We start from the raw sequence: 15,449 nt of genomic DNA on the forward strand, positions 1-15,449 counted from the left end.
CATCCCACTGTACGTTTTCACGTTTCTGGTGACTTAACTTCCAAGTCCCATTTTAAGTGGCATTTTAGCTCTGGTTTTGGTCTCCATCCACTCCTGACAAAAACATCTGGCTCTTTAGTTGTTAGACGTCCCACTTTCTTCACCAGCTAGTCGCTAACTTTGTCTCTTTGCCATTTTGTGTTGAGCATCCCGTGTACAGTAAGTCTATCAGAGTGTGTTTGCTAGAAACAGCTGCCCGCTGGAAACGGAAAGTAAATCCTATTCTTAAACCTCATGAGAAATTAGTTATTTTTTTCATCAGCAATGGATGTATTCTCATATTTACAGCATTGATGCAAGTTTTCCGCATACATTTAACCACAATTGTTAATATCACTTTTAAGTTTTTTCCTCTATTGTTCTTAAAATATGTTTTGTTGTTTTTTAATAACTGGGCTTATGAGATGACATGACATGACATAAAAAAGACAGGATATTCTTTATTGTCAGCTGTGGCTTAATACCCCTTTTTATTCCTTTGTTGCATCGTGCACATGTGCATGGACTGCTAAATAACTTTTAAATAACACAATATTTTGTAAAAAAAAAACAAACACCTAAATGGATTTTAATTTTAGCACAATTTTTAACAATAAAAACAATCTTTTAAAATCTGGATCATTTTTCTCAAAATTCCTGCCTAACATCAAAACCCCATGGCTCAGTGAAGTTCCAGAGTGGATGCGACAGACAGACCGGCAGCCGGACGCCTCCCAGCTCCTCACGCCAAAAGTTCAACGTTCCTGCAGTTACATCCGTGCTGAAGTGCAGCAGTTTGTGTGGAGTGACGTCAACCTGGCAGCAGCTGCAGGTGATGACTGACTGACTCCAGCAGTTTGTACTCTTCATCCAATATCATGCCACTTGACTGCATATATAATTTTATATACTTCAAACTCACTGCGTATATTGAACATATAAATCCAGTCTTTTTAACGGAACTAAAGGGGCGTTTTTTTATGTTGTCGTAACTACAGTATTTCTATTTATTTGGGATACAATTTATCCAAAAAGCAGGAATAGTTACGATAAAATATCATTGTATATCAATAAAATATCGAATATCTTTTATTCCCAGTAGTGAAGCTCCCCTACATGAACATACGAAGATTGACAGGCAAACTAATCTGAAAATGTTTAACATTTAATGAAACACAAATTGCTATGTGTACCATTGATAAGAAACAGGTATGTGTCATGGTCTGTGACTTTATTAATTAAGTAAACAGCGTTTCTAACAGGCAGATGTTTGAATGCAGTTTGGTGCGAGGACGGGAAAGGTGACAGGTGGAAATGTTCACTGTGGCTTTGACGCACATCAACCGCCCCCATGGGCTTGTATGTCTTCCCTGAATACAAAAAATAAAAATATCCTCAGCTTTAACCACTAGCATAGTTTAAATTCTGAAACTAGACACTGCACAAGTGCTCTTCTCCTCTGAAAAGGTGATTATTTATTTTGACTATTTATTTCATATTTTTTTTATTCAAAGTCTGGCCTTTTTTTTTTTTTTGGAGAGATTTCTGACTTATTTCTCATTTTTGCAATTTCATCATATTTCATCTTTTTGATAAGATTCTGACTTTTTCCTCAGAATATTCATCTTTTCCTAAGTGATAAACAATAAACAGGGTAAACTCCAGTATATCCAGCCGTTTTTAACACTTCTTTTCTCTCTTTTCTTTTTTTTTTTTGGTCTTCATGAGGAAGCGATGGTGTTTTTATCCGTCAAACTTTATCAGATGAAGCAGTGTATCAACAAGTACTGTGGTCGCAATTGATGTGCCAGTGAAATGAAACCGGAAAATTTCATGAAAACAAAGGAAAGTTCCATGTTTCCAAATTTCCTAAAACTTTGATTTACCTATACTAATATGTACAATATTTACAGTTTAATGCCTGTACCAGAAAATGAACATTTTCTATTCTGACTGATGTATTCCATTGTTTCTTACTCGACCAAGCCACCGCACAGTCTCGCTGAGTGATTTAAATTGTAGTCATTGTGTGTGATCACTTGGAGGTGCTGTTGTTGGACTCTGCGCTTTTCTCTAGAAGATGCAAGTAGTGAGGTCAATTATTCCTGACAGAGACAGAGGCTGACTGCGTCTGGTTGGCAATATTTCCACGTGTGTGATTTATTGCAGACATGCAGTTAAAGTGAAGCGGAGAGGAGGTGGCAAATTTCATTTAGCGGAGAGCACACAAACACACATACAGGGACACGCACATTCACACACGGCACTTTATAATGAAGGGTACGCCGTCCAGTGCCAGTTGTATTGACAGACAGATGTGAAAGCTCTCAGCTGTGATTAGAAGTCAGTCAATCAGACGCACGGACGGGCAGACTTATAGTGTAGCATTAATATCTATTGGGTTGTGAGTCTGTCGCACTTAAAATGACCTATTTTTTCTTTAGCCGTCAAAGACCTCTGGTTGTCTGTCAGACACCACAAAGGCACAAGTAGTTCAACACTGTTACAGCGCTGCAAAACCTCTACGTGAGGAGGTCGGGGTGGATTGTTGAGCCCACACAGCAACTGACTTTGACACCAAACGCTGTGGTTGCGTCTTGTCTCCTACAGTCAACGCTTGTTTCTTTGAACCATCATATTTCCCTAACCGCACGTTGGGTTCATCTCGGTTGAATCATCCATCACAGTTCTTTTTTTTTTTTTTGCTTGTTGGAGTCAATCCCAGCGCAACCTTTGGGATCTGTCTAAACCTAACCAGTCCTTAACTATAGTGGTTGAAGACCTGAAAACGGTCACACAGACTGTTTTGGAAGGCAATTACAAACAAACCAATGTGTCATTTGGGTTGGAGGATTGGAGTCCTTGTTGGATGGACAGGCAGACGAAACAGGGACAGGACACTGGGTCTGCCAGTACCCAGACTCGCAATCTGGAGCACTTAAGTGCGTGTTCACATGGCTCCAGGTAATAAGCAATTGCGTTCTGCATCAGAAAAATGCCAACACATAGTACGCTTAACACACACTTGATGCACAGTTTAGGTTTACGACACGTTTGAATCAGTGTGAATATTATTATTTATGCCCAAACACTACACTAGTTTGTTATGGCAGAACCTGCATAGATGGATATCATATAATATTAACAATCTTTTCTTGTTTTTTGGACTGATAAGACTAATATGAAATATCTGACACTGTGAAGATAAATATATCAGTCGTATTACTCCTCTCAGTTCCTGAATGTGTTGTTTCGTCATCTGACTTTAAGTGTAATACTCTACAGTTGATCCTACTCATTGGTCCCTACAAATACATCTGAGCTCAATTGTGCCATGTACAGTATTTGTATTTGCGTGAGGGACGGGCTGTCCTTATTAATCAAGTGTGTCCCGAAGAGACGAACTTGGACACTTGGGCCCTGTGGCGGCCACTAGAAATACGTCACACACGTGGGCACTTGCGTTACTTGCAGGTAACGCAAGTGTGGATATTGGGACAGTTCCATACTGTATAAAATTAATATTACAAACTGAGTGTTGACTCTGCCAGTTTGTTATATCAGGTTAAAAACGGTTTTATTCACCGCAAAATAATTGTACCATGATGCTTGAAATTGCTTGACGGCACACAGGACCTGATGGGAGCGAGAACCCAACCAACTTTAGTGCAGGAAATGATTCAAAAACCCCGGCAGGACGATGGTAATTGACGTCCACATGTGATGCTTGGAAACCAGGCAGAAAATTACATATATATATATATCTAAATAAAGACATTTTGAACTTATTTTTTCGGTATAGCCCAAAGAGGTGCATAAAAAAAAATCACTTTCCCTGTTTGTTTTTGGAAGAACCTGACCGGCCTGCACAGAGCCACGACCTCAACCCCATCCAACACCTTTGGGATGAGCTGGATCTGCAGGCCGGACCTTATAAACCAAAAATCAGTGCCTGACCTCACTAATGTGGCTGCATGGGAGCAAAATCCCCGCAGCCAGGTTCCAAAATCTTGTGGAAAACCTGAAACCGGAAGAGTGGAGGCTGCTATGTCAGCAGATGGGTGCCCGTGGTTTGGGGACAACATGTTCACAGAAAACAAGTGGCGGTAATGCTCACGTGTCCGCATACTTTTGGTAACGTGTCTGGTGGATATTGTTCAGCAGAGCAGATGGTAATATTTGATTGCTTATATTGATTACTAACGAAGCTTCAGCGATATACTGTATACTGTATTGTACCTGAGGCCAATGAGGCTTATTGAATTGGATATTGAGAGAGAGAGAGAGAGAGAGAGAGAGAGAGAGAGAGAAAGAGGTTTCTGATACTTTAATTGAGTTCAAAAGTTGACTGGGCTGACCAGCCTCTCTTGCTTTTATGTCCACTTGAATCATGGTGACAGTGTGTGTGTCTGTGTCTGCGCTGTAGAAGACCATACTTCAGCAGCAGCAGAATTTGAGCCAGATCATCTCTCTCTCTCTCTTTTCTCTGCCTCTCTGTCTCTCTCTCCCTCTCTCTCACCATCAGCTGTGATTACTTTGGTAAAACAGCGCTGCGTCGCAGAGAACCAATTTTCCTAATGCACAGCCTTCACACACACACACACACACACACAGCATGGTTATTGATGAGGTAAATGGGGAGGGGGGCAACAAGGGGGCACTCGTACACTGCTGGGAAATGGAGAGAGAGAGAGAGAGAGAAAAAGAGAGAGAGGGTGAGGATAGTAGGACTGAGAGAGAAGGACATGCTAGAAGGGGACAAAGAGATGGACAACAGGAGAGACAAATAGAAAGGAGAAAGAAAGAGGAAGAAGAGGGACGGGGACGATGAAGACGTGGACATTCAGAGGGCTTCTGGAAATGGAGCAGGACGTCCAGTTAAAGAGCTAATAAAGCAAAGGACACGGAGAGGGAGACAAGGAGAAGGAGGGTGGGACGTTACAGGAGGGAATACTAAGATCCGCTCTCTCCTTATGGACGATGGGCTGGTTTGACTCGCCAGCCGGTGGAAGAAGGAACGAGAAATGAAGACTGGGTATCTGGGGTTCTGGATATGTATCAATGCATCCTCGATGTTTTGAAACCCTTTGTAGCATGTATGTTCTGATCATTTTCCTCACAAGTTTTGAACTTTTTGTCAGGAAATCATTAAGAAACCAGTGGGTCTTTTGTGTTGTCAGTGGTTGTGTAGAGAGTTGGCTCTTGTGAAGAGGAGGCTGGAAATACGAAATGCTGGAAAATGTTGGCCTTGTCCAGGAAATAAATCAGCTGAAACTGTCTGTGCATCCATGGCAAACAGAGACTCCCAAGGAGAGCAGGGAAAAATATTTTAAGAATAGTCCGGGTAGAGTAGTCTGCTTGCTGAGTGGGGTGAGGTTGCAACACCCTGAGACTTTATTCTCTCTCATACTCGCTTTTGAAGACTTTACATCATCCAGGAACTTTTTTCTTTTAGAGGCTGATCCAACGAGAATCTCCCCTCAAGGTCCAAATCTATCCACTAGGAAATTCTCTGTACAGTGTATTTCCGCATGGGAACTCTTTTGAAGACATCACCCAGGGAACTTCTCATTAAGAGTTTATCCACCAGGATCCTGAAGGTGTGATCGTGCACCGAAAGATCAAGGCTTTTCTTTAAGGCTGGTTTCCCGTCAGATACCCATCTCTTTGGGGGTTAAAATCTAACTGTAAGGTCTTGCATGCACCAGAAACCTCCTTTAAGACATATATCATAGAGGGGCCTCTTTTTAATGGTAGGAAACTTACTACAAACCTATTTGCAAGGTTCCGTATCTACCACGATCCTCTCTTTAAGGCTCCGTGTCCATCTAGACCAACCTGAGGTTTGCACACCCACCAGAAACTTACATGCAGGGTTAAATATCCACAAGGATCCTCTAATATCTTTCTGGAACTCCTCTTTTTGGCTCATATATCCTCCGGGTATCTCAGTTTAAGGTTAAATCGTCCACCAGTAACTCCTCTTGAGGGAAAGTCTTCACGTGAAACCTTTTGAAAAACGTCCATTTGACACCTCTTTTTAAGGACGAACTTCCTACACGGTACTATATGTTTGATACTCAGGTCCGAACTGTCGGACCTGGAGCCTCTCTGTCAGATATAAATATCCACCTGAGCCTCTCCCTCTTTTTAAGGATCCTAAAACAACAAGAACAACTACTACATCTAATGGGTTGTTAAAAACCAAGAGCTTCCCACACTCGAAGTCCTACAAGCTAAAACGTGGAGTCTGGGTGGTGACAGGGGGCTCAGACCAGTGACAGAAGGATCAGAAGTGATGCAGTTTTTATGCACCGCTGGTGTCTCTGCCTCTGACTTCTCACAAGTCTGCAAAAAACTTTCGCATCCTTGTGTGTAAAGTGCACTGAGCATCTACAACCATTACCGTAGCAACCGGAGCAGGAGTGCTGCAGCATGGGACTCAGCTGCTTCAAGTCCTGGAAACATGACAGTATAGGCCACAAAGGTGAGACGCATACACACAAACACACACACACACACACACACACACACACACACACACACACACACACACACACACACACACACAATGCACATGCAAACCATCATCACATTATTTGCTAATCCCTCCAGAACTGTGTTTGGTTATGTGTGTTGCCCTTGAGTGACATCAGTTAAATGCTGACTCAGGGTCTTTAGGCTCCTATCTGAGGTGACAGTGTGTGTGTGTGTGTGTGTGTGTGTCTGTATGTGTTTCATACATACATGTATGTGTCTGTGTGTGTTTGATGTGACTTTGAGGAGGACAGACAGTGAAGCATGATGGGACATAGGGGAGTAGAGCAGAAAGTGTTTTAATGAGTCTGTGACCGTAGAGAGATGAAGATAGGGAGATGGGGTGGGGTAGAGTTTCTGGTGTGTGTGTGTGTGTGTGTGTGTGTGTGTGTGTGTGTGTATACGTTGATCGTGGCTAACTCAGATTCTTTACTTAAGTGAAAGTACCAATACGAGAATGTAAAAATGCAAAATTAGTAAAAGTTCTGCACTGAAAATGGTACTGAAGTAAAAGTAGTCACACGTTTTATCAGCAAAATGTACTTAAAGTATCATCTCTGCTTGAGGCCAAAGGCTCCAGACTACATTTGTCGCTACTAGCGTAACTAGCGCCTGAATCTCGCACTGAACCGTCGGTGGTCCAGTTGCATTTGGCCTCGTGCAAGAAAATATTTGTATCCTTGTCCTAAAATTCTCTTGTGTTTTTTCTGTGAGGCTAGGTGAGAATTCACCAAACTCTTTTAATTGCACAAACTTGTCATAAATTGCTCCTTTCAGACTGACGAACAACAACGTGCACACGAGGATGTGCGCGTTTTGTGGGATTTGATCATTAGTATAGTCAGCGCCCCCAAAATTGCCAATATAAGGCTGCATGTTTTCCTTCGAAAAAGTCATACAAAAGTAAAAAGAATAATTTCACACTTTCACATTTCACACATAAAAGTACGCCTGTCCACGTGTCTTCGGAGCAGCGCTGTACTGTGACAGAAATAAAGAGGGAATGGTTTAGGCTACGTGAATTTAGATTCTAAAAAACTTTCTAAAGCAAAGCTGTCCATGACTAATATGTGAGGGGGTCAATGGGACGACAGTCACTGAGTCTTTAGACCAGAGAATAATACAGCCTACAGTGGGTGATGTTACACTGTTGGGTTTTATAAAAGAGGATGATACTGGACAGTGACCTGCATTAAGACCCTTGTTCAGTCTAAGCCACTATACTTCTCAACTCAAACAAGTGTGTCTTCCCATGTGAAGAAAGGCTTATTTGTTATGACAGGTCTGGGCCACTCATGAATTTTGTTTTATACCTAAGAAAAAAGTATGAGAAAACTGCTGGCTGCCACGGATTCTCTCAAATCACTCATATGTACCACTTAAGAACAAATCTGTTCATACGACTGGTACTTGCATGATGCCCATTAATTCCCTGCAATGGTCAGCGATGACAGACTTGCATCAGGGCTTGCATTTTGACCTTCTTATAAAAACTTGAGAATTGACTTGGACAATCCCCCTAAAAGTGGCCATGTTTGCGCGTATGCAGGTAACAGAGATGTGTTGGCCAGCCCGGGCTCGTATTTCTTCCTGTCTAACAGCGCCGGTCAGGGTGACGAGTGGTTGAAGAGCCTCAACAAGGGAGTCTGGATCCCTTTCACAGGTAAACGTATACACAGAAACACACCATGTTTCCCTAAAACTGTTTTCCAGTGGTGTTCTTCCCTGAATTTTCACAATTCACACAATGTAATGTTGTTCTGTGCGTGCCGGATATATAAGAAGGCAACTGCTGACACGTCAGACATAACAACTGTATAAAGTGGGAATAATGTTAGGACAGTGTGTCTGTCTCGTTCTCTAGCCCTCTGGTGGCAAAAAAATAAATAATCAGGTCACTACCAATATCTGATATTCTGATTCTGGAAAAGTTACAAAGACAGCAGTAGAGGCTTGGTTCACTTTGCAGATACACGTGATCTTTTTTTTGCAATGTAAAAGGTTTTCAGAGAACCTACCACCGTCAAAGAAGATGACTGGTCATATTGGATGAAGTGGACCAAGAATCTCATCAAAATCTTGCTCCCTTGCAGGGGTCTTTGGTCAGCGTCTGGAGGAGACAGTGCTCTATGAGCGACGTTATGGGCTGCGTTTGGTTCCTCTGGTGGTGGAGCAGTGTGTGACCTTCATCCAGGAGCGTGGCCTGCATGAAGTGGGCTTGTTTCGCCAGCCGGGACAGGCCAGTCTGGTGAAAGAGCTGCAGGAGGCTTTCGATTCAGGGGAGAGACCGTCCTTCGACAGGTACAATCCGTCTGCTTTTTGTCTGTAGTGTCTTCTGATCAAGCGCTCTTCAGGGGTTGGTGAAAAAAGTTAGCTTGCTGTGTGTTTTTCCTGCAGTAGCACAGATGTCCACACGGTGGCATCACTATTGAAGCTCTACCTCAGACAGCTGCCGGAGCCTCTGGTTCCTTACAGCCGCTACCAGGACTTCCTGCTGTGCGGACAGAAGCTGACGAGTGACCGCACACAGGTAACTTGTAGCTCTGTACACAACAGTACGCTGCCAAACAGTACATTAGTTAAAGAGCAACTTAACCCCTCCTGAAAATCTTGTCTTCGATGACCGTCGGTGGTTTAACTTCTCACCTAGCGGCAGTGATATACAAGTGTGCTCCAGAACCCTGTGAAGTCACTGTTGGGTGTGTTTACACAGTGAGCAGCAAAACAGTTTTCAGCCCGGTTTTAAGTTGCTCTTTAAACATACAAACAGTTATCTTTATCTGAAAAAATTCCACATACACGTGCATACAGTAGCATGTAAACTTTGACTTCCCTTCGGTAAACATATGAGCATGAAACACGATCATTTAATGTGTTGGCACCAATACAGAATCCTTCCTTCTTGTGTGTTTGCTTTCTTTCTTCTTCTCCTTCCCCCTTCCTGACTCCCATCCTGTTATTCGCCCCCTCTTTATCCTCCCTCAGGGTTTGGGGGAGTTGAGGAATCTTCTTCACGGGTTGCCAGTTGCAAACTTCAACCTACTCAATTTTATCTGCCAGTAAGAAACCTCCTACCTTGTCATTCAGACTGACACTCTTTAGATGGCTTTTCATTCAAGTATTTGTTTTGTATTATGAAATAACTAATGGAAAAAGTGTATATAAAATGGTTAATCAAAATGAGACTTCCAGAGATGGCACAGTTCTTTGTTTATGCTTTACTTGAGTGGCGGAAATACATTTGTTGAATCAATTCAGCATTCAAATCAAGAGCAAGTAAATGGGGAATCCTATTATTGTGTATTACAAACACCAACCTTACATAGCTACATCCTACACCATTATTTTATTTGTTCAAGTGAGGGATAGTAACCCACCATCAATTTGATTGTCTATAAACTAACCACACAATTCATCATTGCCCAGACAGAGGGTTTCTTCTAAACCTTCAGTTATAGTGAAGTAAATGTTTCAGAGGCTTTTCAAACCTGACAGGACGAACATTACAGCCTTTTGTGTGTGTTTGTGTGTGTGTGTGTGTGTGTGTGTGTGTGTGTGTGTGTGTGTGTGTGTACAGGTTTCTTCATGAGGTCCAGAGTTACTCTGGCAGTAACAAGATGAGCGACCAAAACTTGGCCACTGTGTTTGGGCCAAACATCCTCCGAGCCAAAGCCGAAGACCCACAAAGCATCATGGGAGGTAGACAGAAAAACTGGCCCACAGCACAATATGAAGAATTATTCTATTTTCATATTCATTTATATTTATTTTTTATTTATATATATTTTTTTCAAAATTATGGTCTGTCAAATAAAAAAAAGCAGAAACATTGATGTCGCATCTGTGATATCACATGTAGACAAGGAATTGTTTAGGATTTGGGAAACAAGCAGATATTAGGTGTCTCAGCGTATCACACGCTGTCATAGTGTTTGCCGCTTGCTCCTCCCATTGTCTAGCTCCATCAAAACCCTTAGAAACCCATGGGTGGCATTAAAAATACTATATTAATGTATTTCTAGTATATGACAAGAACCTAAGAGAACCAAAGGGGTTCTTTGAAGGATATCTTAATCCCTCTATCTGTGTCCTATGTGCAGGATTGGTCTATGTGCTGATGTTGGAGCTGATCAGAGAGCATGAGTCTCTGTTTGCCAAAGTCGCCCCACCTATCTCCACCCGTCCACTTGGAGGTTCGCATGCATCACCAAGCGCTCTGGGGCAGCCTCATCTTCACCCGTCGCCCTGCCTTCGCCAGCTGTCTATGCCTCTCATCGCAGAGTGCTCCAGAGAGCCGGGACAGTCGGCCACAGACGGACAGAACCCCAGGTACAACAGACGTGCTCTAGCAAAGCTTCACCATCAACCAACACTCACAACATCTCATACAAATACCTCACAGACTCACGTTCTATCTGGGTGCCCCGGCAAATGGCAACTTTCAGGTGAAGACCACCATGAAGACCTGGGAAGAGCGTAGACTACACATACACACAAGAGGCATAACTCAAGGACACCGTTCACACAGAGGTAACGAGAGACAGGGGTATCAGTCACACAGAGGGAGAAGACGGAAGGACAAAATTCACGAAAAGGTGGAGGGACACAAGGACAGAGCTCATGCAGAGGGAGAGATACAAGGGTGAGGCTGGTTCTCCTGGAGGACTATGATCCAAAATGTCTAGAATGAGGATACGACAGCCAGGGTAGAAACTGAGGTCCCAGGACAGCCAGAAGTGTCGGTACAGAAAAGAGAGGCCAAGGGAGCAGAAAACAGGGAGAGAGAGAATCCATGGAATTCCAACTGAATCAACACAAGAGAGGACCATTATCATTTTGATGCTACTTTCTTCCAATAGTTGTTTTGTGAGATGGTAATTGGATTTTTTGGGATATAGTTTTTAGTTGCAGACCAACTACTCCTGAGCATACCTCTCCCATCTCTCCCTTCTTCAGGTGCTGTCTGGGTGTCAATGTAGGCTCAGATAACTTTACACCTGAGACAAATCCCATATTATGAGTCTCCTTCTTCCAGACCTTCTATACATCTGTCCCAGACCTGCCTAACCAACAACCTTTTCTTCCTACATTCATCCCCTTTCTCACATCCATCCCTGCTCGGTGTTCAATACTACTTTACATCATTAAACCTTTTCTCACATACTGTTGTGGTTTAGTCCTTGCTTGATGTAAAAAAAATCTCTGAGTTGATCATCTTGAAAGTCTAACATCTTTTTCCTTGCTATCTGTAGCTGTATCTACTTTGCTGCTGCCAAATCAGACTCCCCCTGTGGCCAGAAGAGAGTTCTTGGCCATCGCTACACCTCCTCCCACCCAGAGAACTGCTTCTCCCCCGTGCCCTCCTCCAGTCAGCCCCCTCAGCACCACTCTGACAGACACAACACAGATTATTACCAGCATCATGCTGGCCAAGGACCATCTCCTGCAACCGTTCAAGCCTCCACAACCAGTGTCCAGCCACAAGACAAACTGCCAGACAGCTCTAAGCCCAGACTGATGCTCATGGGCTGGGCAAAGGCGTGGCCAGACCCGGGAGAGGCAGACGCTGCTGGTTTCTGGAGCTCTGGTGCTGCAGAGGAAGAGGGTGCAGTGCAAGAGACAGCTAGTGGGGGGAGTAGTGAGGCTCGGGAGGACAGTACCCCTTCTGCCTATGACAACCTGGACAGAGTGTCTTTACATCAGAGGATGGTGGATGTCACTGGTGAACGTTTTGATACCGGCAAACCAGGAGGACGTATTCGAACTGGTGAAGAGGAGGCAGAGTTGGCGAAGGCTGGGCAGACAAGGGACTCCTCCTCTTCATGGTCTTCCTGTGAGGTTCTACCATTGGATGAAAGCAGTGATGCTGTGGAGCTGGTTAGTCCTGACATGTCACCAAAGAAGCCTCAAACGTTACCTTCACCGCTGGTAGCAGAAGAGGAAAACAGTGATAATAACGATCATGAAGACAACAACGACAATGATTATGACAAAGACAATGACGATGATGATGAAGATGATAATGATGGCGTCCACCACCCTAACTCCCCAGCCTCTTGTTCTGTACTCAGCGACAGCCTTCTCAGTACAGGCAGTTCAGACGTGTTCCTTCCCTCTGGCCCTCCAGACTTCCAGGGACCTGAACCTCAGTCACACGCCTGGGAGGCTCACTCACTCATGGCCAAGTTACAGCAGCAGATGGCCCAGCAGAGGGCTCAGTACCAGGCCATGATACAAAGGTGAGAGACCAGCACAAGGAGGAAGAAGGAAACCCTTTCCTCTTCATCAGTACTCTTGCACTGTAAACACATTATGCACCCACACAAACCTACGGCCAGAAGTATGTGGACAGGAGTGTGCTGAGACTGCTTTTCCTACTTTGGTCTGTGCCCCTTAACTCCAATTTTGGGAAATTTTAACGCTACAGCATCCAGAGATAATATAGACAACAGTGTGCTTCCAACGTCATAGCAAAAGTTTGGGAATACCCTATCCTGTTTCAGTGTGTCACAGTTCATTCATGTATTAATTCCTTCTCTGCCTGCCTTTGCCATATTACTAACTCTCCTGTCATTTCAGACCCTGCCGCTCTCTCCTGCCCTGTAGTAACCCCAGGTTTCCCGCCTTTCTGCAACCTGACTCTTCCCCGCCCACCCACTCACGTGTTCCCAATTCTCTAATCAGCTCTTGGTATATATACCGGCCCATTTCCGTTCAGTCCCTGCCAGATTATTGTGTGTATTGTGCTTTTCATGCTCTAGCTTTCCAGCCTTTCTCAGCTGTTATGGCTGTTTTTGAATACCTGCCTGGTTCTGGATTTTGCCTTTTGCCTACTTCTTTTCGGGGTTTATTTGCCTGCCTGTTACTGACCAATGCCCAAACCTTGAGTTCGCCTACTGTTTGTCCTTGCCTGCTTCTGCCTGCCGAGCCCCAATAAAGGTGAACAGTTTGAAACTTTTATTGGTGTCTCTAAGTCGAGCAATTGAGTCCTCCTTAACCCGAGCTGTGACAGCAATGCCCCTGTGCACAAAGCTCCAAAAAGGAACGATTTTTCCCAGTTTGGTGTGGAAGAACTGGACTGGCTTGCACAAAGCCCTGACCTCAACACCATCCAACCGACATCAGTGGCTGACCTCAATAATGCTCTTGCTAGCAACTCCCTGTAGCCTGGTTTCACAACCTGGTGGAGATCATTTCCAGAGGAATGGACGCTGTTTTGACAGCATATTAACACCAATGGTTTTGGAATTACATAGTTAGACAAAAAGTCTATGCTTAGTTGCACCATGGAGACTGAAGGTACATCTCAAACTATAGGTGGTAAAACTGAATCCTAAATCAATACAAACATATGATAAACTTAGGAAACATCAATGAATACTCAATCTAGTCTTCATTTAAAAAGTGCGGCATATAACTAGTGTTTGCGTAAAGCCTGTGTATGTAATATGTGGTGTATGTGTGTGCTGCAGGTTGGAGCGCTGCAATGACGTCCTTGAGCGACAGGTTGCGGTACTCCGGGTCAGCCTGGAGCAGCAGAAGCGCAGCCAAAGCGTTGCCGAGGTAAAGATCCGCAACATGGAGCGAGCCAAAGCCGACGCTGACCGCCGAAACACCACGCTGCAGAGAGAGATGGAACTGTTCTTCCAGATGTATGGAGAGATCAGAAGAAGAAGAGGAGGTGAAGGAGGAAGGGGAGGAGGGAGTCTCTGAAGATGGAAAGAAAGCGAAATTGTATGGATAGGTCAGAGGAGGATTAGACAGGAAGGGAGGGTTTGCTGCACTGAGCTTGATGAAAGAGATGGATGGATAAACAATGTGAAATAGTGAATGGAAGAAAATGATCTGGACAGGAGACCCAACTCCGATTTGAACATTAAGGCAGGCCATGAAAGCGGCGTCAAATGCTGAAGGAAAAACAGCCAGGGCAAGAAGGTAAATGAGTTGTTATCTGATCCAGAAGACAATCTGAAGGAATAAGACAGCAGGTTTAGATGCTGCCTAGCTTCCTCTCCTCTGCAGTGAATGTCTGGGCTTCCCCATTGGTTTGACTGGAGAAACTGATGGACACTCCACATGTCTTTTCTGCTTTATGCAAGCCAGTCACCAAACTGTGTCTTTCAAGGAGGCCTGAGGTGAGGAATTATTCAACATGAACCTTTTTGAGAAACCAAATTCCATCCAAAATCACTCCTAAACAACAACGATCTTTTGGAGTACCGGAAACTGAAAACCAATCTTTCAGGATGACAGAACTGATACACTGCTCAAACTACAGGATTTTTTTGTCCCAGACTGTTGTCGTCGACCTACACCACTGATCTCAGAGGAGTTGTACTGATTTCAAGATTATTTCGGTCAGAGAGAATTATGACGGAATTCCAGATCAGAGTCAGTCCATCGGTCCATCTCTTGTGTCTACATAAGACAGAGAACAGTAATGCTGGTCTTTGCCTTCTGTGAAGCTGTGTCATGTTGTTTTTGAATGTCTGTCGGCTGCCCCCCCGTCCCAGTTTTCTGCTCAGACTGCTCAGATTGTCTCAGACTTGTCTTCAAGATACGCCAACAAGCGCATCCTGTTTTTGGCTACAATACAATTAAACATGTTTGATGTTTACTGTCTTAGCCGCTGAGACATTTTGAGAGTAAACGTCAACATGCGTCTCGGAACGGCTCGAACTAGACAAAGTTTTGTGACGGCAGAAATCGTGGAATCTTTCTGACCAAAAAAAAAAAAAAAAAAGAGTTTCAGTCTCATTTCTCAAAAATGTATGTGGGACAGGAAACGTTATAGCCAAAGTTGTGTGGCCTGCGTTGGGTGTTAGAGAACTTAACTAGCATCTTCCAGAGATCTGAGAGGGGTGACGTTTTTTGAGTTTCTACCATCTAAATGG

General features: G+C 43.8%; 1 protein-coding gene across 1 annotated transcript; it reads left to right on the top strand.

Annotated features, from left to right (window-relative positions):
* Positions 1 to 6,453: 6,453 nt before the first annotated feature.
* LOC120802838 (rho GTPase-activating protein 22-like) lies at positions 6,454 to 14,694 on the top strand. Its single transcript, XM_040151009.1, has 11 exons — positions 6,454 to 6,505; positions 7,631 to 7,633; positions 8,105 to 8,218; positions 8,649 to 8,856; positions 8,953 to 9,085; positions 9,541 to 9,614; positions 10,133 to 10,254; positions 10,656 to 10,884; positions 11,808 to 12,794; positions 14,028 to 14,236; positions 14,681 to 14,694. The coding sequence occupies exons 1-11, from the start codon at positions 6,454 to 6,456 to the stop codon at positions 14,692 to 14,694; spliced, it is 2,145 nt and encodes a 714-aa protein (XP_040006943.1).
* The last annotated feature ends 755 nt before the right edge of the window (positions 14,695 to 15,449 follow it).

Source organism: Xiphias gladius, chromosome 17 (genome assembly GCF_016859285.1).
Source record: "Xiphias gladius isolate SHS-SW01 ecotype Sanya breed wild chromosome 17, ASM1685928v1, whole genome shotgun sequence".
NCBI lineage: Eukaryota > Metazoa > Chordata > Actinopteri > Istiophoriformes > Xiphiidae > Xiphias > Xiphias gladius.